Here is a 24,568-nt window from a genome sequence, read left to right as displayed (position 1 = left end):
CCAGAATGCAATAAAAAAGATTAAGAAAATGAAAATATGAAATAAAAGTCAAGATACCTGAAGGACAGAATAAGAAGATCCAATGTATTCAACAGAAGTGGCAGCAGGAGAGATCAGAGAGAAGTGGGTAGAGACACTGTTGGGTGCCCACCCAACAACCGTTCTCAGTTTTTCTTCCCTACTGGTAGACCTGACCTTGTTTCCGTGTCCAGTCCTCTTCCCAGTGACTCAGAGAAGGCTGATCCTGTCCCTAGTGCTGGGAGCTGGAACTTGACTGGTCTGACCTAATCTTTGTGTTTCCTTTCTCCCTGCAATTCTGGCAAACTCGTCAGGAGAAGCCTGGGAAGGGTGGATGGGGATTTCTGGGAAAAGCTGCTTTGATCTCACAAAGACATTAGGAAGGAAAACCCTTTCCTAATGACTCTAATGGCAAAGAGAGCACGGAGCGGCACTGCCATCTGGGGATCATTAGAGGTGCTGAGCGTGGAAAGAAGAAAGACTGGATCCTTGAGCTGCTGACTTAAATCCTGGAGTCACCTTCATCCTGGCCTCCTGTTATGTGAAATAACACATTGTTAAATATTGTTTTTAAAGCTATTTTCAGCTGGGTTTCTGTTACTTCAGGCAAAAATATCCACCACCTTACACTAGGTTGGACCCACACCGTCTACATTAAGTTTGATGCAGTATTTAGAGGTCTGACTGAACACTTTCTAGAATTAAAGAAACGAGTCCTCAGAATGAAAGAGCATATCAACTTCTAAGAATAAATGAGAAAAATTCTACACCAAGGCACATCACAATGAAAACTAACAAACGCCAAGATAGAGAAAATGGTAAAAGTAAATTTCCCATAAAAAAGTCACAATTAGATAAACAGCAGACTCTTCTTTTGAAGAAGACAGTGGAATAATCTATTGAAAGAGCTAAGGAAAAGAACTCTTGCCCTAAAGTTCTGTAACATCATTCGGGCAAGGGGAACAGCATACTTTCGAGGCACAAAACCTGCATGTTCACCAGTAACTCTTTATGGGACGATCCATTTAAACACATATCGCATGAAGGAAACCAAATCCAGAACTCAGGGGTGGGGGTGCAAGAATCAACTGTCAGAAAAGAAATTGGCAAATATGTGGATAAATCTAAAGAAGAACTGCAAAAATTTTTTATTTAATTCTCTAATTAATTTTTTAAATTAAATTTAAATTTAAAAAGTTAAACGTCAACAACAAATTTTACAAAAGTAGCTAATTTGGGAGCTTTGAAAACAAGATGAAATTAAAATACTATGCAAAATGGAAGCTCTTAAAAGGTGCGGTTGGAGTAAAAACATTCCAAGTCAGAGAGTCCTCAGGGCAGAGACTTTGGTTCCGGCTGCTTCCCCAGCACCTGGACACGTGGCCTGGAACACAGCAGGGAACGCAATAATTATCTGATGACGACTGACGAGCCTTCAAAACTTTGTCACTGTTAAGTCAAACACTAGAGTTAACATTATGAAGGTAACCACTAAAAGAATAAAAATAGGCTGCAAAACATCATTCCAAAAGACAGAAAAAAAGGAATAAAACACGGCTTGACCTTGCTACTCTGCAGCGGCCCAGGTGGCAGGCACATCAGTGAACTGCAGAATCAGAGAGCCCAGGGCTGGCCACCATCCTTGAGGTCCTCGGTGCAATGTCTCCCAGGAGGCCAAAAGTTGCCCACCCAGGAAAATCCAAAATCCCAGCCTCTGCCAGGAGGCCTGGCGTGGGGAAGGCACAAGCCCCAACACATCCCCCAGGGGTGCACCTCTAAAGAACGAGAGGATTTGGAATGCCCCAGCCAGGGAAGGCTTCCTGGCAGGCAGCCAGCTTCCCCAGGGCCTGACAAGCCAGGGCCCATCGGATGGAAGCAAACTCAAGAGTGACTCACATCCCCACTCTCCCGGCCAGTTCCACCGCCAGACACAAAGGTGTCTCCAACTCCCACACTCACTACGCCCCGCCCTGACCAAATACAGCGCCTCGTGCTGCAGCTTCGAGAAACAGCATGATTGTAACACACACGAGGTTTTAATGAACGTATCAGAAACTATTCCCGATAAAGACAGCTATCCCTCCCGGACAGGTCACCGGGGAAGGCTGTGCATTTGCTTGTCTTTACTGTCACGGCTCAGTGTGTCACGTCACTCTTCTTTTCGAATTCCTTCAGTCTTCCTGACTGTTCCCAGTGACAGTGAATCATCTGCTGGATTAGACCATGGGGACAGCCTCAAGTCACTGACAGCCAAATCTTGTCACTCAAGTGAGTGATCGATATTATTTTGGGTTTAAAAAAAAAGCAACCCTATAGAATATTGAGACAGGAATCTATCGTGTTTGACAAACTGCTTTGCAAGGTAACTTCCAAGAAATAATTCTAGAAACTCCTTTTTTGCAAGGACAGAATTACTACAACGTAAGGGTGGGTTATCCCTGTCTTGTTTAACTGTGTAAATTTGGCTATTTTGTGGTCTCACCTCAAGTTTCTACCTAGAACTCTCTGACTCCCATCGACCTGTAGTGGACTTCTTCCCTGCGTGTATGGCTGTCGCCCACATTTGTCAGAAGGTGCCGTGGCATGGCGGTGAAGTGTACTGACCTGGAGCCAAACTGCCTGGGTTTGAAGCCCAGCTCCCCAAGCTTAGTTGACTTCTGTTTCCTAACCTATAAAAATAATTCTATCTTCTTCACAGAGCCACTGTGAGGACTAAGTGACTCCATGGTCGTCTGTATGAGGTGCCTAGAACAGCGTGTGCCACACAATGAGCCTGCGTTGCAGGCCAGTGTTACCATTTGAAGAGTTTACTTTGAGAAACCGCCCTTCCTGTGTTTCAGGGCCATGGTCCCACGACCCAGGACTTTGGCTGGAACTGATGGAGGACAGACTTGCCTACAAAGAGCCAATAAATCCATCCGCAAACGCTGATGAAATAATCTGAAATTCTGAATCTTCTTATTCTTCTCAGTTTCATGAACCAGTGCATTCTGTCCTTCAGTTATGCCACTTCAGCCGGGTTTCTGGCACTTGCCACTTAAAGAATCCTGACTAATAAATACTCTGACACACCATGATCTGCACACGTCAAGACCCCACCTCTTCAGACACTGGTACCAGGAACCTTCACTTTTTCAAGGTTAGGCCGACTCCTCAAGCACAGATCTGCCTTCAGCTTCCTGCTTGAAACCGTCTTACCCTTTGCCTCTTGCCATGGAACTGGCACCCGTGGACGGGTGGGCCCTAGTATGGCAGACTGTCCTCACAGGGAAGCACAGGGAAGCGTTCCACGCTCAGGAGCGCAGTCTCTTTGGGATCAGGAGATCCGTGTCCCAATCCACAAGCCACTACAAGGAAAAGGAGGCCTCCCCACCTCGACAGCACCCCTGGTAAATGGGGCACCAACAGGCCCAGCTTCCGCGGGTGCGGGAGGCCCTGCTGGTCAGGAGAAGGCAGCACTGTCGGCATCTCTCCAACAGGGGCGGCTGGACAGGGCAAGACACACCAGTCCCCTCCAGAAGTCCTCGCTGGAGAAAGGAGTTTCTTTCAGCATGTGCTTCTCTTCTGATCTCCTTAAATATCCCGGACGGGGCAGTGTTCACTTCCTCCTCTGCAGCCTCCCATTTTTATGAAGAGCCTGAAAAGCAGGGACCACCCGCTGCCCTCGTCTAAAGAAATGGAATGCCAACAGGTAGCTACATAAGATGTTCAAATAAACAACCCTCCAGGGGGAACTAGCCCTAAACACCACTTCAAACAAGCCCAGGTGAGGTCACTGTCAAGCTGTTTTGGCTGTACTCTCAGGGGCTCTGCACCTCAGCACCTCAAAGCACTTTATACACATCAATCACCAGCTGGGGCGGCCGGGGGATGGAGCTGGGAAGAAGGTTCTAACAATCACCTCGCTTTGCACTAAGGTAACTGAGATAGACTGTGAGCCCCCACCCCCATCCCACCCACAAACCAGACCACACACAGCTCATTGAGAGTCAGCAGACCTCACAGGATCCTGGGGCCCCCTCCCCGCACTCCCTCCCTCCCTCCTTCCCTGGCACTCACACGGAAGTTGTTCCCAAGACGGTGGCTGCAGTGACTCGGCCTCTGCAAGCCCAGAGATGAGCCCACTCAGCCAGGCCAGAGTCTGGTACAGTGCACAGTGCACTCTGCTCCTGTCCCCACGAGGGCACCACAAACTTAGTAACGTCCTGGTTCAAACCTCTCACTTCACACAGAGAGCAGGTCTGAGCCCTGGTCTGCTTGGGAAAACGTGCCAGGGCAAGGACACGCAGCTAGTCAGAGCCCCAAATGACCTCCTGGGCCCTGTCTGAATTCTTGCTTTGCCAGTGTTACAGACCTGACTTTGGTCCCCCGCAAGTACATTATCAACCTGAGTACCTCACTGCCCTTCCCAACATCCTTCTGTAGGAGCTGGAGGCCGGACTGCTTCACTGTCTTTGACCCTTCCACAAGATGTCCACAGGGAGTCTGTCAAATGTCTTTCCAAAACCAAGCTCTTGCTCCACAACACAGACGTTTCCCAAGGCTCAGAGCCCAACCCCTTCCTTTCTCCTACACCCCAGAGAATCTCACCCATTTCCAGAGTGTTACTTAATTATTATTAACTAATAATAATCGGTATTTGCATAACGATGTGCAACACACCACACACTTTTACACACATCCTCTCATTCGATCTTCTGAATAATTTCTGAAGACAGGAACTGCTCTTCTCCCCATTTCAGAGCGGCAGCATAACATACAGTTAAGAGCATGAACTCTCAACTAGAAAGCCTGGGTTCAAATCGCAGCTCCACGACTTGCTGGCTCTGTGACCTTGACATGTTACTTAACCTCTCTGGGCATCAGCTTCCCCCTGTGCAAAATGGGGATAATACTCCTGGTCAGGAGTACCTACCTCACAGGGCTGGTGGGAGAAATCGGTGAGTTAACACTTGTACCGGGATTAGAATAGTGTTGGGTACCACATAAGTGTTAAATGAGTAAAATGGGAAACTGAGACTCAGAAAGGTTAAGTGCCTAGTTCAAGAGAACAGCAGCTGGCAGCTCTACAGCTTGGTCCTACGGTGGTGAGACTCCCGGTCACCTTCAATCCATCCATTCGTCACAGCAGATGAGCCTGGATGTGGAGTGGCCTCCGCTGCCTTCCAGAGCTCTCACGCTCCAACCCCTCATGGACCTTCTGCTCCGGCCAGCTGTGCCATGTGCCCCCATTCCCAGCTGGCTTTTGCTTCTGCCTGTCCTCTACTTGCAACACTCTCCCTGTTTGTGGCATGAGTGAATAAAGACCTACTAAGTCTAAAATACGCTATGATCTATTGGTCTAATTCCTTTATTGAAAGAGGGAAAGAATCCAAGAAGCAAATAAATGCGGGGGCGAGGGGAAATAAGACTTGAGAATAACACAAAAAATATACCAAGTCATGACATTGGATTTGGCAATGATTTCTGAAATATGACACCAAAAGCGCAGGCAAAAAAAATAGACAAATTGGATTTCATGAAAATTTTAAAAATTTGTACATCAAAAGACACAACTGACAGAGTAAAAAGGCAACCCACAGAATGGGAGAAAATATTTGCAAATCATATATTCGATTAGGGATTAATATTCAGAATACATTGAGAACTCCTAAAATTCAACAACAAAAAAACAACTTGTGTCCAAAAAAGATATACAAATGGCCAATAAGCAAATGAAAAGATGCTCAACATTAGTGATCATGAAATAAAAACTACAACGAGCTCCCACCTCACATGCATTAGGATGACTACTATCACACACACACAAAAACAGTAGCAAATAACGAGTGCTGGCGAGAATGCAGAGGAACTGGAACCCTCGTGCACCGCTGATGGGAATGTAAAATGGTATAGTGACTGTGGAAAACAGCATGGCAGTTCCTCAAAAAATTAAATATAGAATTACCATACGACCCAGAAATTCCACTTCTGGGTATATACCCAAAATAACTGAAAGCAAGATCTTGAACAGATATTTGAACACCCATGTTCACAGGAGCATTATTCACAATAGCTAAAACAAGAAAACAACCCAAGTGTCCACTGAATAACGAATGGATAAGCAAAATGTGGTCTATACATACAACGGAATATTATTCAGCCTTAAAAAGAAAGGAAATTCTGACATGTGCTACAACATGGATGAACCTTGAGGACGTTATGCTAAGTGAAATAAGCCAGTCACAAACAGACAAACACTGTGTGATTCCACCCATTTTGGGTGCTTAGCCAAAATTACAGAGATAGAGAGCAGACTCCTGGCTGCCAGGGGCCAGGGGAGGCGAGAAGGGGAAGTCGTTCAATGAGTTTAGTTTTGCAAGATGAAGAGTTCTGGAGACAGACAGTGGTGATGGCTGCACAATACGAATGTCCTTAATACCACTGAACTGTGCTCTTAAAAACGGCTAAGACGGTAAATTTTATATTCTGTGTATTTTACCACAACAAAAAAGGTTGAAAAAATATATACGAGAGCACCTTCTCTTTAACTTGTCTCCTCAGCGTTCGGAGAGTCATGAAATGAAGGAGGTCAGGCGTCCTCACGGAGTCTCACCTGCCGAGAGAGAAGAGCAGCGGCTGACACAGCCCCCAGAGTGACCTCCTCCTGCAGCGGGCAGCGATGAGGCGGAGTCTGGGTGGCCGACTCCTCACAGGGGACCAGTCCAGCAGCGACTTCCAAGGCAAAGCGCCCTGAATGAAACAGTCATGGGCCGCAGCCCCCAGATCACACGCTAAAACAAGCACGACTTCCGCTCCCCCAGCTCACCTGCAGCAGTTTTGCTGCGCACGTGGGAGAACGTGAGGAACGCTCAGTCCTCAGCCCAGCTGGGCTCGGAACCACAGACCGTCAGCTGATGTCTGCCAAAGGGCCACTGGCCTGTCCCCAGGCCACCAGCGACTCTGAAAGCTGCCAGCATCGCCCTCCTGTTTCCCGGTCAACACGGAAAGAGGGGCCACGTCAGCGACCCAGCAAATCCACAAACAACGCGCCGAAGTCATGATGAGGACAACTCACTCAGGGAGAGTCTTCAGCCCCAAGAGAAAGGGCGGGAAAGCCGCCGTGGTTTGACCACAGCGCTCGGGGAGCTGTAGCCACCCGAAGGTCGGGCAAGACCCGACTAGAGAAAGAACTTCTCCAGCTGCACGCGAGGCAGCTGCCTTTCCTTCGCCAGGCCACTGGACACCCCAGCCTGGACCCCGCTCTTCTCCTGGCTGGGAGAAGAGCAGAAACACCAGCTTTTCTAGGGCAGCCTCGGGAAAGCCTCCACAGACACTGGCCCACGGCCATCCTGCTGAGAACTGGGATCCCAGCAAACTCAGAGGAAAAGCCGGGTCAGGCCAGGTCAGAAGTGCCCACCGTTCCAAGGCTACCGGAGGCTGCTGCCAGACGTGGCTGTGGTGACTCACCGGGCAACTGGACCAAGAGTCTGGTGAGGAGCCCTGCTCCAGAAGAGAAGCCAATGCCACTCCCCAGGGCTGCCGACTCGTCCATCCAACTGGTTAATCGACATCTCCACTGGGCTATCACAAGCCTACAGTGCCCAGAACCAGACTTAAATCTCTTCCCTCTCAAACCCACTCCTTCCACGTTCTTCTTCATCTCCTGTTATGGTGCCCCCATCCTTCCAGCTGCTCAGACCCTATGCTTTGGAGTCACTCCTGACTCACATATCCTATCTGGTCCATTAGCAAATCTACTGGCTCCACTTCTGAAACGTGTGTAGAATTCAACCATGTCTTACTATCTCCGCTGCCATCACTCTGGTCCAGGCGACACTCTGTCTCCTCTGGACTACTGAGACAGCTTCCTCACTAGCCCACCTGCATCCCCACTGCCCCCATTCTCAACACAGCGACCAGAGGGCGCCTGTTCAAACGGAGGTCAAAACAAAGAAAGAAGTCACTGCTTTCCTCAAAAGCCCAAAAGGATTCCCGTATCACTCAGAGTAAGACCTGCAGCTCCGGACAGGATGAGCCTCTCCATCACTGCTCCAACCGCACAGTAAAAATTACTCCTTACTCCAACCACAGTGGCCTCCTCACTATTTCTCAAACACGTCAAGCATGTGTCCACCTCGGGGTCTTTGCATTTGCTGTTTCCTATGTCTAGAATGCCCTTCCCCAGATATCTCTGTAGGTTGCTCTCTCACTTCCTTTGGGTCTTAACTTAAATCATCTTTTCAGCAAAGCCCTTCCAGTCGAGGCCACCTAACATTTTGTACCCCTCTCCAACACTTTATGGCCCCATTCCCTTCTTTACTTTTTCTCCTTAGTGCATATGTGTATACTTATTTATTTATCTTGTTAATGTCTTTATTTCCTACAAGACTGTAGGCTATGTGAGGGCAAAGAATTTTAGGTCTGTAAATTTTCTGGTCAGCATCTAAAACAGTGCCTGACAAACAGTAGGTACTTAATATATGTGATAAATAAATATATGAATGACAGTGGGACCCTGGACATCTTGGCACACTAGGCATTTCTTGCCTTCAGAGAATTATTTTTGCAGACGTAGCAGACACCATGCATTGTCCAGTCAATATCCACTCTCCCCATTCCCCTACCAACAGAACCCTGACTCAATGTGGGGCAGCAAATTTGCCTACGAAAATATACTCAGTGGCACAGAGCTTGGGTGGCCTTTAGACCCAGTTCTAGTCAACAGAAGTCTACAAGGTAGCAAACAGCTATCCATTTCCTGATAAAAAGGCACAGACTCAGCTGTGGCTTCTGCTCTTCTTCCTATCCCTCTCTCTTGACTGGAACTCAAACTCAGTGCTTGAAAGTAAAGCAGCCTCTTATGGCTGGAAGTCCCATGCGATCAGAGCAGGAAGACTAAAGTAGGCCCAGTCACCTACTAAACTGTGAACACACTGTGCCCAGCCACGGCTAGTCACCCAGACTAGCTAGATTTAACTCTTTTTGGTTAAATCTTTAGGGTAGAGTTTCCTTTCCCTTTACAGGCTACAAAAAGCAATCCTAACTTGACGTAGTTCGAAGGTGGGAAGAGAGATGTTGAGGAAGGCAAACTGTGCTGTGTATGAATATTATGGTGCAATCCAGTTGCTGGTAAGGATTGGTGCTATGGGGTCTTCATATAGCCATCCATCCCTTGTCCCACCTACTCCTGTCCCATTCCCCTTGACCCCACAGAGCAAACAACTCCATTACCCTAACTTGCTCACCTTGTCCCATGATAACTCCATATTGAATCACAGACTCTAATCATTAGAAAGAAAGGGCCCTGTGGCCCAGTGGTTAAGTTCACGCTCTGCTTTGGCAGCCCAGGGTTTCGCCGGTTTGGATCCTGGGCGTGGACGTGGCACCACTCATTAGGCCACACTGAGGCAGCGTCCCACACAGCACAACCAGAAGGGCCTGCAACTAGAGTATACAACTCTGTACTGGGGGGCTTTGGGGAGAAGAAGAAGAAGAAAAAAAGAAGATAGGCAACAGATTTTAGCTCAGGTGCCAATCTTTAAAAAAAGGGAAAAAAGAAAGAGAGGGTCTCCAGTAACAATGTCCCTTCCAAAAATGCACTAAAACTAGAGCTAATCCTTGGAAATGCCTCATTCTGGATAGCTGAGTTTACGAATTGGTGGTTTTATCACGTTAAAACATCAAAAGTCTAAAGAGTTTACGTAAATTTTAAGCCTTCAAGCAAAATACATGAAAATCTATCATTCATTTCTCTATATTTTAAAAGAAAGTATACAAAACACAGTGATTTTCATGATGATTCAAGGTCATTAAATACCAAGATAAATGGAATTTTGACTTGGGAAAGACCTTAGAGATCAATTCTAAAGCAACTGCCTTCTTTTGAAACCTCGAAGACGGCTGCTGAGCTTGCCCACAGTCACTCAGCTGGTGGGTTACCTCGGAGACTCTATTAGATGACCCGAAACACTGTGATTCCTCAAGGCAGCCGGGGGAATGCCATCCTCTTACGCCAAATGTGCCTGGCGGACTCTCTCCTTCCTTTTCACACTTTCTCTGCAACTTGTTCCAACCTTGGGCGCCCCTTTTCCCCACGCAAAGTATACTTACCTGGCGTTTTCCCTGTCCAGCTTACTAAAGCCCCGAGGGAGGGCCCCCACACAAGTTCTCCAGGTGTGGCCTCGGTCATACGTGTGTCATTTCCTCCTGCGCCTCTGGGGACAGCTGATTCTCTACTTCTCAGCACTTTGCCAGGCAAGGACACGCTCACTGTATTTGTGTGGCTCAGGTAACTGTGGCATGTTCCAGAAAAAGAAGGACGCTTGAAACAGCTCAGAGCTCAGCATCCACCTTTCACATTTTTTAAGTGGTAAGAGGGAAACCGCTGAATTTAAAAGCAAAATTGTTGAGTCCTATTGGATTTTATGACACCAGAAAGGTAGATACAGGAGTGAAGACAAATGTTATATATCAAAGGACTAACTTAGAGTTTTCCAAAAAGCTAAGTCTAGAAAATATGAATTTCTCCAAGAGACAACAGGTATATTTCAGAAGATATTTGCACAGGCCTGCATAGCAAAGTAGAATGTTACTATTTCTTGGCTGTCTCGCTTCCCTTTTGTTTTTATTTCCTCCATAAACTATCCTTTAACACATCCTCCAAGTCAGGCATTCCCGAAGTGCGGGTGGCAGTTCCTGTCTGTAGACCGAATGAATAACGTCTGGCACATATGTGAACTATTACTGCTCTGTGTCTCCAGATGTTATCGTGGTCAACAACATTCAAATTCATTGTTTACAATGTTATTGATTCCAAGCAGCTTTTCATAACCAAGCCTCTTCTCCACCTGAAAAGGGCAGGTGGCTCCATGCGGCCTGGGGAGGAAGCTGGGCGGTCGCTACCATTAGCCATTCCCAGGCCACTCACCTCCTTCCTGACACTGTGATTAACATGTAGCTCAAGGTCCACCTGAAGAGCAAAATTCTGAAGAAGGCTTTCTGGAACATTCCACCTCCACAGTGACACTCGCCACCTCTTACTATCTACAGTTTTCCTTTTATATGTTAGTTATCCTTTCAGACATGCACGTTTTTGCACAACTTTTTATTTTAGGTGAAGATACTTCCTCCTCCACATAGCTCCTTAATTCTTCCTCAGTTTCCCCTTTGAATTCCCAACAGCACTCTGCATGTGGGAGAAAATAATATTTTATATTTCTCCTACTCATTAGTATCTACTTTGATCTGATAGTCAATAGAAAGAACATATTTTGGGGGATCTTAACCTAACCTAGGTTTGAATTTCATGGGACCCTGTGTGTCTCCTCTCCTCTCTGAGCTTCAACTTCTCCATGAGGACAGAGAGAGTGCAATTAACCTACTTTATATGATTGTCAAGAGGAATATATGAGGTAATGCACGAAAGCTGCTGGTAGAGTGGCCATCAGAAGACAAACTCAAAAAATGTTTAAGAAACTTATTGAAGACATAAAAAAAAAAATCAGTTCCTTTTTTCCCCTTCAAATCTTTTTTTTCTTAATTTTTTTTCCTTTTCTCCCCAAAGCCCCCCAGTACATAGTTGTATATTCTTCGTTGTGGGTCCTTCTAGTTGTGGCATGTGGGACGCTGCCTCAGCGTGGTTTGATGAGCAGTGTCATGTCCGCGCCCAGGATTCGAATCAACGAAACCCTGGGCCGCCTGCAGTGGAGCGCACGAACTTAACCACTTGGCCACGGGGCCAGCCCCTCCTCCTTCAAATCTTAATTAAAGCCAAGGAGGCTTCATTTGACTACTTAGGTGAATGAAACAGAAGAGAGAAAGGATGCATTGCCAGAGACCACGGAACGGGAGCATCTCTGACTCCAGCAGGGGCTCCGGGCTCAAGACCAGAAGCCCACCTGCTCAGTCACCATGGAAAAGTGCTCCCCCAGGAGTAAGGAGCTGCTTCAGGGACCAGCGACGCAGGCACTCAGGCTGAGTCACGGTTGCAGGCACCCAGGTGACCAGCTGACTGAGAAATATGCAATTTTAATCTACATCTGCCTGAAGTAAGGGGGCTGCTGTTTCATGCTCACCACCCCAACCCTGAAAGAGCAAATCTTATCTTTTTAAGCTAAAGAGAACCAGGACGGCTGGGAAAGGTCCGAAAATGTCCAAACAGAAGACTCCAGATAACAATCAAACCCAGTCACTATCCCAATATTCTACATCAGTGGTTCTCAAAGGAGGGGCGATTCTGCCTCCCCTCCAGATTTCCAAGGGACATCTGGAAATGCCTGGAGACATTGTTGGTCATCAAATCTCAGAGGATGCTACTGGCACCTAAGGCCAAGGATGCTGCTAAACACCCCACAATGCGCAGGACAGCCCCCAACAACAGGGAATTATCCAGCCCAAAATAGCAATGGGGCTGAGGCTGAGAAACCCTTTCTAAGCAGCACTTTGGGTTCACTTTATTTTTCACTATATATACTTAATAAACAGATCAATGAAAAATTTTTAAAAAGCTCCCTCCATAAACACACACACATGTGCTCCAAGAAGAGACAGAAGCTGTGCTGAGAATAAGACTGAGATGATTACTTCTATCACGAGATAAACAGTGATAACTACTTTAACTGGTTTTTACCCTTACTTATTTGCTTTACTCATTATCCTCCTAGAGTCCAGCAAACTAATTAAACTCATTTCTAAAATTGAGAATATTACTTTAAAATAGCTTAAAGTAGTGTCCCCTCTGGATAAATTTTTTTCTGATGACCATATCTGATACAGATGCCATCATACGTAGCCCTGAAGAATAGGGGGTGTCCCCTCCCCCCGTCACACACCGCCACTGGTTCCCAGACACTCCTAGCGTCCTCTTCTCATCCCTCACTCAGTTACCCCCCAAAAGCGTTTACTAACACCTACTCCGTGCCGAGCTCTACGCTACAGCTGGAACCCAGGCTGAACAAGATGCCAAAATCTCTCCTCTCCTGGAGCTTACATTCAGGGGCGGGGGACAGAGACGGCAAACAAATAAACAATAAATATATAAAATAATTCCAGAGAGTGGTAGTTTCTAGGAGGAAAAATACAACGGGGTAAGAGGAGCGGGCCTGGGTGGGCGGGCCGGGAGTGGGGGGGTCAGCAAAGTCTGTCCGAGGAGGTGACATTTGAGTAGAGACCAGAAAATGATGCGAGGGCATTTCAGGCCGAGGGAAGAGCCTTGCAAAGGCCCTGAGCCAGAATGAGCTTGGCATGTGTAAGGAACACGGAGAAAGCCGGAGAGGAGGGAGAGCCGAGGAGAATGGGGACTCCGAGAAGTCAGGGCCAGATCCCGTACGGCCTCATGCGCCACATGAGGCATGTGCGTTACACTCCATATGTGACAGGAGGCCACCAGAGGGATGTGACTGACCCGTGTTTTCAAAGGGTCGCTCTGCTGCTGGGTGAAGAACAGACTGCAGGGGCAAGCGTGGGGGCAGGGACAGCAGTTAGGGGGCCGCTGTCACAGCCCAGGTGACAGGCAACAGCTCGGACCAGGGTTGTGGTGGCAGAGGTGGTGAGAAGTGATTAGATTCATTAATCTCCAACATCTTAGAGCTAAAAGAGGCCATAGAATGGACTCATTCTAGTCGTGTTATTTCACAGATGATGAAACTGAAGCCCAAAGAGGTCAAGTGAGTTACTCGTAGTCATACACACGACCATCAGCAAAGCCCAAATTTCCTGACTGCCATCACTACACCTGTGTCCTACCCAGCCATCCCCAGGGTTGGGTGGTAGGAATATGCACCCTCTAGAGGGTAAAATAAATGACTATCTTGGTCCAGGGCAAGGTCACCCATGGCCTCCTGGCTGAATCCAACGGGCCCTTCCCTGAGCTCTCTGCAGCGCCTGACACCTTGGACATTGCCCCTTTTTTCTGAGACTCCCTCTTCCCTGGGCTCCTCTGATCCCGCTCCCTCCTGCCTCTCCCTCCTTTCCATCTTACCAGTCCTTGTGACCTGCAGTCATCCGGCCCTGTCTCCCAGGATGGCAAAGGCCCTGTCTCCCAGGATGCCATCCGGGGCACTCCTTCTCCGTCCTCAGCTACAGAGGGCGTTAACTGCTGCCTCCTCCATGTCTCCTCCCCTTGCAGTGGTAGTTGCCTGTATCCAGGCCTGAAGCCAAATACACTCTTGAGCTGTTCAGTGACCTGAGCCTATAACTTTCCTTTCTGCTTAAGCCAATTTGAGCTGGATTTTCTACTACTTGCAAAAGAAAGAGTCCTATTTGATACCTCACCTCTCTTTATGCTCCCTCTCTATACCCACTAAAATAACGAGCCCCCAAAATCTCCATCTATAGCCTAGACAACTCTTTGCAACTCCAGATTCATATCCACCCACGTAGTGGATGTTTCCTCCCGTATGTCACACCCAGGCACCTCAGATATAACATGTGTAAAATGGAATTCATCATCTCTGCTTCTACCATCTCAATATGCTATTCTTCATGTTTTTCTCTACCCTAGAAAAAAAAATCACTACCCTAACTCAAATCACTCAAGACAGAAACCTAGGACATTCTAGACCACTCTAGCCAGGTAATCAACGGGGCTAAGGCCCGACTGACACTTTCTGACTTTGGGTAGAATAATGAACATATCTGAGCCTTGGATGTCCATACTGACTTGCTAGGATTCAATGAAATAACGTACGTAAAACAATAAATGTTGGTCACTTCCATTCCCTATCACAGACATCTCATAAATTCTAACTCAAAACTTCATCCTCACCGCCATGACCCCAGCTCAGAGCCTCACCATCTTTCCCCTGGATGACTACCAGACGCTTCTATCTAATCTTTGATCTCACTCCAACTCCCATCTGTCCCCCCCACCTCTGCCAGACTGACTGTCCCCTGCACAAGCCGGCTGTACCATGTCATCCTCTGCCACCCGCAGAATTCATTCACTGGCAGCTACCCTCCACTTCAGCTACCCTGAATCACTCAAAGTTCTCCAATACCCACTGCTGTTCTCCAGTTCCGTGACTTTGCACAGACAATGTTTCCAAAGTCCAGAATGCCCTTTGTCCCTCTTCTCCCACCCAGAGAAGAGCTCATCCTTAAGACCTGGTGAAGAAAGTCACTATGTAAGTGAACGAAAATATAGATGCTGCAGGCAAATTCAAACCCCGACCTCCCTGGTGCTGGAGAGGAGGGAAACTCAAAAAAAACGTAAAAGACAAGAAACAGTAGTTTAAAATATTTTTAAATGAAATAAAGCAAAGAAAGAACGGAGAAAATTTAGGAAAATTTAACCTTGAGATAGGAGAGGACTTCCTAGGTAAGACAGTAAACTTGAAGCCACACAGAAAAGTGATACAGCTTTAACTATATAAAAATTAAACACTCATGCACAATCAAAAGTAAAATAAGCAAAGTTGGGGAAGAAGACATCAAAGGCAAGATGCTTGACTCATTAAGAAAGAAGGATTAAAGTCCAGAATTTAGAAAGAACCTCACCAATTGATGAAATCACAACATTTCAATGGAAAAAATTGGAAAAAGATTTGATGGAGCAATTTTAGGAAGAGTAAATTGATTAAGCTTTTTTTTTTTAAGGGCAAATTTGGAAGACTCTGTCAGTACTTAAAATGCACATAATTTTGGTCTGGAATACTCTCGAAGATGTAGGTTAGATTTTTAAAACTCTATAAGCAGGTACATAGCATGCTACCGTATTTATTCTTTAAAGGGAGAAAACAAAAGATACATTTTATTTGCCTATAGATGCACGGACTATCTCTAGAAGAATACACAAAAACTGGCAAAATTTGTTGTATCCAAAAAAGGAAATAGAGGGCCAGAGTGGGAAGGAGGTGTTACGTTTTATACGCTTTGAATGTTGTGCCTTATATATACCACCTACCCCCAAACATTCTACACCAAATACTGCCTATCCCCAAACATACCACCCCAAATACCACCTACCAAATATCCTACCCCAAATACAACCTATCACCAAATATACCACCCCAAACACCATCTATCCCCAAATATACCACCCCAAATACCACCCATCAAACATCCTACCCCAAATACGACCTATCGCAAAATATACCACCCCAAATACCACCTATCCCCAAATATACCACCCCAAATACCACCCATCAAACATCCTACCCCAAATACGACCTATCGCAAAATATACCACCCCAAATACCACCTATCCCCAAATATACCACCCCAAATACCACCCATCAAACATCCTACCCCAAATACGACCTATCGCAAAATATACCACCCCAAATACCACCTATCCCCAAATATACCACCCCAAATACCACCCATCAAATATCCTACCCCAAATACTACCTATCCCCAAATATCCTACCCCAAATACCACCTATCCCCAAATATCCTACCCCAAATACTACCTATCCCCAAATATCCTACCCCAAATACTACCTATCCCCAAATATCCTATCCCAAATACCACCTATAACCAAATATCCTACCCCAAATACTACCTATAGCCAAATATCCTACCCCAAATACTACCTATCCCCAAATATCCTACCCCAAATACTACCTATCCCCAAATATCCTACCCCAAATACTACCTATCCCCAAATATCCTACCCCAAATACTACCTATCCCCAAATATACCACCGCAAATACCACCTATAACCAAACATCCTACCCCAAATACCACCTATACCCAAATATACTAACCCAAATACTGCCTATCCCCAAACAAGTCCACCTAAGAAAGCTATTCAATCTCTTTTTCTGCACAATCTCCAGATCTCAATAAACAAGGGAATCCTGCTTAAATAAATGTTTAAAATATACATTCCCTTTGAACTCCACATCTAAGAATAACTTTTGTCCAGAAATACTCTACATGTGCACAGAGATGTATGTACAAAGATGTTCACTACAGCATCGTTTACAATAAAGTTGGAAACATCTAAGAGTCCATCAACAAGGGGACGTTTAAATAAATTATAGTGAGTCTATGCTGAGAAATACTACGTAGTCATTCCAAAGAATGAAGTACACCTATGCTACCGATATTGGAAGATGTCCAAGTCATATTGTCAAGTCAAAAAAGTAAGTCACAGGGCATATAACTACATATGATGCCCGTTTATGTATTTTTAAAAGTATATTCAATACATTAAGGTTTGTTCTAAAGTTTGAAATGCAGATAATACTTTTATCATGTTTTAAAATGTAGTATCAATAAATTATGCATTACATCTTCAGCTATGTTTGACTTGGTGAGCACATATTTGTGCCCTGGAATAATACACTTACAGTGCTTACCTCTGAAGTGGGGAGATGCAGTGGAGGAGAGGTAAAAAGGATTTTAATTTATTTTCCTATGTACCTCTGCATTTTTAAAATCTTTTATGACTCATATTTTTGAAAAATCACTATAGTCCAGAATGCTTGCCACTGCTTACTCAGGGTCAAGGCTTGAAAGTGGCATGTGGGGGGCGGGCCGTGTGACTTCAGCCCATGCTCTCAGTGCAGGGCTCTCTCACCTGCTACTTGAATAAAACACAAACACCATCCCAAATCCAAGGTGTCTGGTCATGTTTTACCCCAGCCACACTCCTTATGCTCCCAGCACTCCCTGAACACATCTACCATGAATGCCATCCTCTGTCCTGCCGGGTGCACAAACTGGCCAAGGAAACAGATAAAAACTAGTTGGAACCACTCTCTTGGTGTGGGACTAGACTCACAGATGAGACCGGTACTGGCTGAGTGAATGAAGCACCGAGTCATAAAGCCAACCCTGCCTCCACACTCCAGGGACACCGACAGCCATCTCCAGCTCGGTCGATGTTTTTTGTTCTCAAAGAAAAACAGCAAGAAGACAGCATTCTCCCCTCCAGTCACGCTTTATTGCATCTCAGAAGGACAGCAAGTGCTTCCTAAGGTCTGACACAGAGGTTGCAAGCTGGCAGTCTCAGGTCAGGCCACAACCGGCCTGCACACAAAATTTGGTTGCTCTGCACATTTCTAAAAATGTTTTGAGTCAGTTCCCAACTTTAAAAACATGGGGTTTTCCATAAAAATTAACAGCTTCCCCCGAAATTCAGATCAGGCAACAATGTGCTGGAGCCTCGTGGCCCCTGCACCTGCCTCTTCACGGGGAGGCGTGCTCTGCACACAGTCCCCCCCTGCCCGCCGGCCCCCCTCCTCCTGCAAGCAGGCTTCCTGAGGGGCCCCAGCCGGCAGCAGTTTACACTGTACCTCCTTTGGCTGACACTTAGGTCAGTCCCAGTTCAGCCCATTCTGCCTTCCACGGAACCTAAGCACAGAGCTGAGCCCCTCTGACCACACGGCCCTCCTTGGTCTCAGACTCTACTGCACAGGCTGCAACACAAAGAGAAGGACCTGAGTGCCTGAGGCCTTGGATTTAATTTCTAAAATGCCAAGAAGGCCTCTTTATGAGGGGTCCCTAACCTCCCTGCCATGTCCTGAGTTCAAGGACCCACCTGTGTGATGGAGGCCACAAGAAAAGCACTGCCAAGTCAAAAGACCCGAGTTCAACCTTGCCTCCTTACCAGCTGAGCAGAGCACTTCACGTCTCCGGAGTCTCTGTTTCCTCGCCTATACAAGGAGCTAATGGCACTTCATGGGGCTGTTATGCGAAGGAAACAAGAGTGTATACGAAAGTGCCTGTAAGCATCTAACAAGTACAAAAGAAGATGGGTGTGACCGGGACAGGAATAAGGGCGCTCTGGAAGAAGTGGCACAAAGGGGTGGCGCGCATCCCAGCTACAGGGAGTTGGATGCAGAGCCCCGAGCTGCACGAGCTAAGGTCCCTCCCACCTCCTCTTTCTGCTCTGAGGGCTTGGGAAATACCCCTCCTCACCTGTCTCAGTGGCGACAGTAAGATGGATCATAAGGGAAAGCCACCTATTTCCCCAGGCAGTAGGCTCCCGAGCTCACGGCCAGGTCCAGGTCCAGGCGCAGAAGAGGCCGGGCTGAACGCGGGCTGGCTGGCTGGGGAGGAGGCACAGTGATGCTCGTCCTCCCAGCCTCCAGCGGCCGAGACAGGCTTGCCCGAGGTGGTCATTACCCCCAGTGGACACAAGGAACTGAAGTCCTTTCCCTCTAAAACCACACCACCTCCCTGCTTCGAGGGAGGAAAATCACATGACCTGCTCTTGAAAGCACTTCGCAAATGCAGGAAAGGTACAATAACGAACAAAAATAGCCTCAAAGATGTGATACAAAGTGATGCTAATGCACGGCCGTGTGGTTACTGGAGAGCAGACCTCTGACACGCACCAAAATATCCCAGTTATCCAACGGACATTCTCATCGCACATGCCTTTGTCAAAAGGTTGCAAGGGGGTTAAGCTCTGGCCCGGAGGGCGCAGAAGGCTGGCCAAGTCCCCACAAAGCTCACCGAATGTCCCTCTCGCAGATGTGCGGGCAGAGGAGCCCCGCGGCACCAGCGCGGGCCGGGCGACTTCTGGGCGCGCCTCCCGCCCAGGCTCGGGGAGACAGCGCCCTGAGCCCCGAACTGGAGCATGCTGCTCACCTGGAACTCACGTTTTCCCGCCGAGGGTCGAGGCCGCTTCGCCCCACCCACCTGTCCCCGAGCGGGCCCTGAAGCCACTCGGCCTGAGGCGGCACGACCCCTATCAGCCGAGTCCGGGGCACACGCCGATGTCCTCCCTTCTCGGGGGGTCTCGGAAAGGGGCTTCTGGCGGCGCAGTGGAGGTGGGGCCAGCAAATAGGAAGGGCCTCTCAGACGCCCTGGGGGACGCGCCCCCAAGAGCTTCCCACAAAGAGCTCCGGCTCCCCAAAGCAAGGCGGAGTGTCGCCGGGAGGACGGCCCCTACATCCAAGGGGGCGCGCGGGGAAGCAAAGCGCCGTGGGGGCGGGGAGGCGTGGGGGAAGGGGCGCGAGGACCCCGCCGGCCCGGCCCGCCTGCCCCGCACGATGCTCGGCCCGCTGCATCCCGGCCAGCCCGCTCCCGGGCCCGCGCCCCCGCCCCTGCCCGGTGCTCACCGTGGAGCCGCGGCCGCGGCAGCTCAGGGCCGGGCCGGGCCGCCTCCCCGCCTTGGCCGCCGCCGCCGCCGCCGCCGCTTCCTTCCTCCCGGCCGCGCTCGGGGACCCGAGGTTTCGGGTTTCAGCCGCGAGCCCCGCTTCGCTCCTCCCGCCGCCCCGCCGCCAGCACGCGGACCCGGCCGGCGCAGGCCAAGTAACTTTCCGGCGCGCCCGCGCCCCGCCCGCCCGGCCCGGCCCGGCCCGCACGGCCCCCGCGCCCCCACGGCCGCGCCCCGCCCGGGCCCGCACGCCCTGCCTCCGCGGCCGCCCCCCTCCAGCCGCTTCTTTGCCGTTTCTTCCTGCGAGCGGCGCGGCTGCTGCTCTTTGTCTCGCCCTTCCCTCTCAGCTCGCCCCACTTTTCTCCTGTAAACCTTTGTGGTCCCTGCTCAGGCCTTCCCGATCCCGTTCCTCCGTCCCAGTTCCAGTCTCCGGGACGTCCCCTTCCCATTTCTCTCTCCATCACACTTAGACTTTCGGATTCCTCTCGTAGCTCCGCACAGCCCCATTCTCCTCCTCCTCCAGTCCCGCCGTGGACCCCTCCTGGCATTTCCTGCTCACCGTTCATTCAGCCAACCAACGTGTAGGAGCATCTGCCTGGTGCCGGCACTGTCCTGCGCCCCGGGAACATCACGGTGAATCAACCGCGAAGCCAGCCTTTGAGGGGCCCACAGCCCCTGGGAATGGGCGGGCGGACGTAAACACATCTTTACAGTCTACTCCACTCTCGCTCTGAACCAAAGGGCTGGGAAGCAATAATTACAATACACAGACCAGGGAGCTGCCGGTTCAGAGGACAGAGCAGTTCCTTCTCATAATGTTTTTCCCCTTCCTCACGCCCCACGGTCTGTACCGTCCCTAGCCTCCTGCATTTTCTATGCAGCAGTTATAACAAGCGGACGAAAACTTGAAAGAAATAGGAAAACAGCTTTAAAAAGGAAAGAAGGAAGGAGAGAGAAACACGGCAGCAGAAGAATCAGGTAAGAAGTTATAGAGCCCAGTTCACCAAACTCCAGCAAAAACTGATGCTGTGCCAAGAGCAGGATTCACATTCCTCTGAAATCCATCTGCTTTGACACACGCGTTAAGTATTCCCTTGTCTACAGATTGGCACTGTGGGAGCTACTTCCTTCTTATCATTCAGGCCACTGAGGCACCATTTAGAACAATAATTTACCATCCAAAACACCCAGCTTGTCCTCAGGGACAAATAGCATCATGGGGAATCAAAAAGTAAATGGATGCCTTAATACTCCTATGGGATAGATGCTTTATTTGGTCAAAAACTGAAAGCGGAAACTCCTTTCAGAGTCGAGGTCACCAGCAAGCCAGATGCTTGAAGGAGCTTAAAACAGTCTGTTCTCAAGAATGTTTTAAACTTTTATTCTGAAATCCCGGTTACTTGTTAATTTGCGTTGACTCAGGCACTGGTGAAGCTTTGTGACCCTGGGGGAGTCATTTAACCTTGCTGAATCTCAGCTTATTCATACATAAAATAGGCATACTGGTGCCTGCCTATACTCGTAATTGCCTAGAGTTAAAAGGGTGAAATTAGGTAATATAAGTAAGTCACCTAGTGCCGTGGAACCTGAGAGGTAAGCCCTTTTGAAAGCTGTTTTGCAAGAAAAGTCTGAAAATATATGCCAGAGCCTGGCATGGAGAGAATGAGAATCAAAAACGATTATGGCTCTTTCAGCTCCATGTCCACTCATGATGCCAAAGATGTCCTTCCCATTCTTATTCTGTTTCATTTGGAGCTCTTCAACTGAAAATATTTTTTTCTCCTGCTGCTTATTATCAAATATATTATTTATCACAAAGGCTTTCTTCCCATAGCTTCTAAGCTCAGAATTTACTGTGCATTCAAGAACAGAAATTGCTGCCAGCAAATGCATTTTTTCAATTGCTCCCTTAAGATTGCTTTTTTTCTTCTAGAGCTAATATTGAGATGTGAGCAGTACTAAATGCAGAGAAAACATAGAAAAATTATTATTACAGTAGTTATTTCACTATATATCACTGTATAGGTGACAGACCTGTGAAAAACATGACAGTGATTTTGTACAAAATTTAAAAAAAAAAATAGGAGAAAGCTATATAATAATTCTCCTTTCCCAAATCAGTTTCATAAGCCATTTTCTCTGGGGTCCCTCCACAAAACTTCAGAACTAAGATAATGAGAGGCCTCGTCCAAGGGAATCCTAGATGCTGGCTGAAGAATCTACCTAGAATGAACCATCTGTAATATAAAATGTCTTTTCAATCCAGCAGTCCACATAAAACTGTCGAAGCAAAACTGTGAGGTGTGCGGTCTGTTCCGCATGGAGTTACTCCCCCGCTCTTCACAGGCTCAATCCTTCCTTTCCTTCCCAGCTCAGCTTACATGTCACCTCCTTGGAGAAGCCTTCCCTGACCAGTCTAAAAGAGGGCCTCTAATCTCTGCTCTCTTGAGTGCTCTCTATTCTTTTTCTGTATAAAAGTGATTCCAGTTTATGATCTATATCTAGTTTTTCTATTTCTTTGTTTATAATTTACCTCCACTGGTGGACAAATTCCAAGAGGGCAGAAACCCCATCTGCTTTATTCACCACTATAGGATGAGGGCCTAACCCAGTGAAACTTTCTAAATAAATTAATGAAAAAGTAAAAATAAATAAAGTATGTCTTCAGGGACCTCTGGTTCTCAAACTTTTGGATATATAAGAATTCCTCGGAGATTTCTTAGATACAACACCATAAGCACAAGTGATTAAGGAGAAGTTTGATATGTTGGATTTCATCCAAATTAAAAACCTTAGTGCTTCCAGGGACACACCAAGAAAATGAAAAGACAACTCACAGAATGGGATAAAATATTTGCAAATCATATATCTGATAAAGGACTTATATTCAGAATATATGAAGAACTCCTACAACTCAATATGAAAAAGATAAACAACCCGTTTTGAAAATGGGTAAAGGATCTGAGCACACATTTCTTCCAAGAAGACATATAAATGGCCAATAAGCACAGGAAAAGCTGCTGGACATCATTAGTCATTAGGGAAATGCATATCAAAACAATAAGATCCCACTTCACACCTACTAGGATGGCTATAATAAAATAGAAAATAGGGGGCTAGCCCCATGGCCTAGTGGTTAGGTTCAGCACACTCTGTTTTGGTGGCCCAGGTTCAGTTCCCAGGCGTGGGCCTACACTGCTTGTCAGCAGTCATGCTGTGGCAGCGACCCACATACAGAATAGAGGAAGATTGGCACAGTTGTTAGCTCAGGGCGAATCTTCCTCAGCAAAAACAAAAAAGAGAGAGAGAGAAAAGAACAAGTATTGTGGAAGACGTAGAGAAATTAGAACCTTTGTACATTGCTGGTGGGAATGTAAAATGATGCAGCCACTTTAGCAAACAGTTTGGCAGTTCCTCAAAGTGTTAAACATAGAGTGACCATATGATCCAGGAATTCTACTTCTGGATCTCTATCCAAGAGAAATAGAAACATACGTCAACATAAAAATCTGTATACTCATTTTCGTAGCAGCATTATTCATAATAGCAAAAAAAGTGAAAAAAAACCCAAATGTCCATCAATTGATGAATAGATAAACCAGATGTGGTCTATCCACACAATGGAATATTAGTCAGCCATGAAAAGGGAAGAGGTACTGACACATGCCACAACACGGATGAACCTTGAAAACAATATTTATGCTAAGTGAAAGAAGCCAGTCCCAAAAGGCCACAGATTATATTATTCCATTTATATGAAATATCCAGAATAGATAAATCTATAGAGACAGAGAGATTAGTGACTGCCAAGGACTGGGGGTGGAATGGTATGGGGAGTGACTGCTAATGGGTACCAAGTTTCTTTTGGAGTTGATGAAAATGTTCTAAAATTAGATTACAGTGATGGCTGCACAACTCTGTGAATATACTAAAAACCAGTGAATCGTACATTTTAAGTGGATGAACTTTATGGTATGTAAATTACGTCTCAATAACACTCTTTTAAAATAAAAGAATCCCTTGGGGAGTTTGTTAAAATGCTGAGTTTCAGGCCGCATTCCCCGAGATGCTGACTCTTTAGGACTTGTGGACAGCTCCTGTTTGCTGTTCGGCATCCATTCCCTCTCCTGCAGGGAGCGCGCCCTCAAATTTCCTTTGGAAACCATTGCTTGCGCCTGGGGGTCAGGCAGAGGGTTTGCGTAGGAGTGACCTCTCCCCCGGCTCAGGGGTGGACTCTGTCAGCATTTCCCATCCTTTTCCACCACATGATTGGTTCAGGGGTGCAGACAGGTCAGAATGAAGACTCAAGGACATTTTGCTGAGAATACCGGGTGGAACCAAAACATAGGAAGCGGAGTAGGGAAGAGGGGGTGGGGTGAGAACAGGAGAGTTTAGGTCCCGGCTGAACTATTTGATCTTGGAGACAGCCTTCCCTAAAGTTGACATACCCTGACTGATCAGTTTCGGGAGCCAATCAATATTTTTTATTAAGCCAAATAGGTTCATTTCTCTG

The 24,568-nt window shown here is 47.3% G+C and overlaps 1 protein-coding gene across 13 annotated transcripts in view; it reads right to left on the bottom strand.

Moving 5' to 3' along the window:
* Positions 1–20,797, bottom strand: part of GPR161 (G protein-coupled receptor 161) — a 46,423-nt gene extending 25,626 nt beyond the window's left edge. For 4 of the 13 annotated variants that reach the window (XR_006519584.2, XR_006519583.2, XM_044757866.2 and 1 more), the window contains exons 1-2: positions 20,018–20,036; positions 18,870–19,000 (exon numbers count right to left, since the gene is read on the bottom strand). Coding sequence is in view for 5 of the 13 variants with exons in the window: in XM_044757866.2 (XP_044613801.2) it covers positions 18,870–18,900 (31 nt within the window). In the remaining 8 variants the exon portion in view is untranslated. Of the gene's footprint in view, positions 1–6,537; positions 6,614–18,869; positions 19,001–19,544; positions 19,666–20,017; positions 20,163–20,614 lie in introns of those variants that run through there. The other 9 variants (XM_044757862.2, XM_070498149.1, XM_070498147.1 and 6 more) reach the window with 7 other exon arrangements.
* Positions 20,798–24,568: the final 3,771 nt, after the last annotated feature.

This window comes from Equus asinus, chromosome 25 (genome assembly GCF_041296235.1).
Source record: "Equus asinus isolate D_3611 breed Donkey chromosome 25, EquAss-T2T_v2, whole genome shotgun sequence".
Taxonomy (NCBI): domain Eukaryota; kingdom Metazoa; phylum Chordata; class Mammalia; order Perissodactyla; family Equidae; genus Equus; species Equus asinus.
The sequence above is the reverse complement of the archived record's forward strand: the minus strand, read 5'-3'. Positions and strand labels throughout refer to the sequence as shown.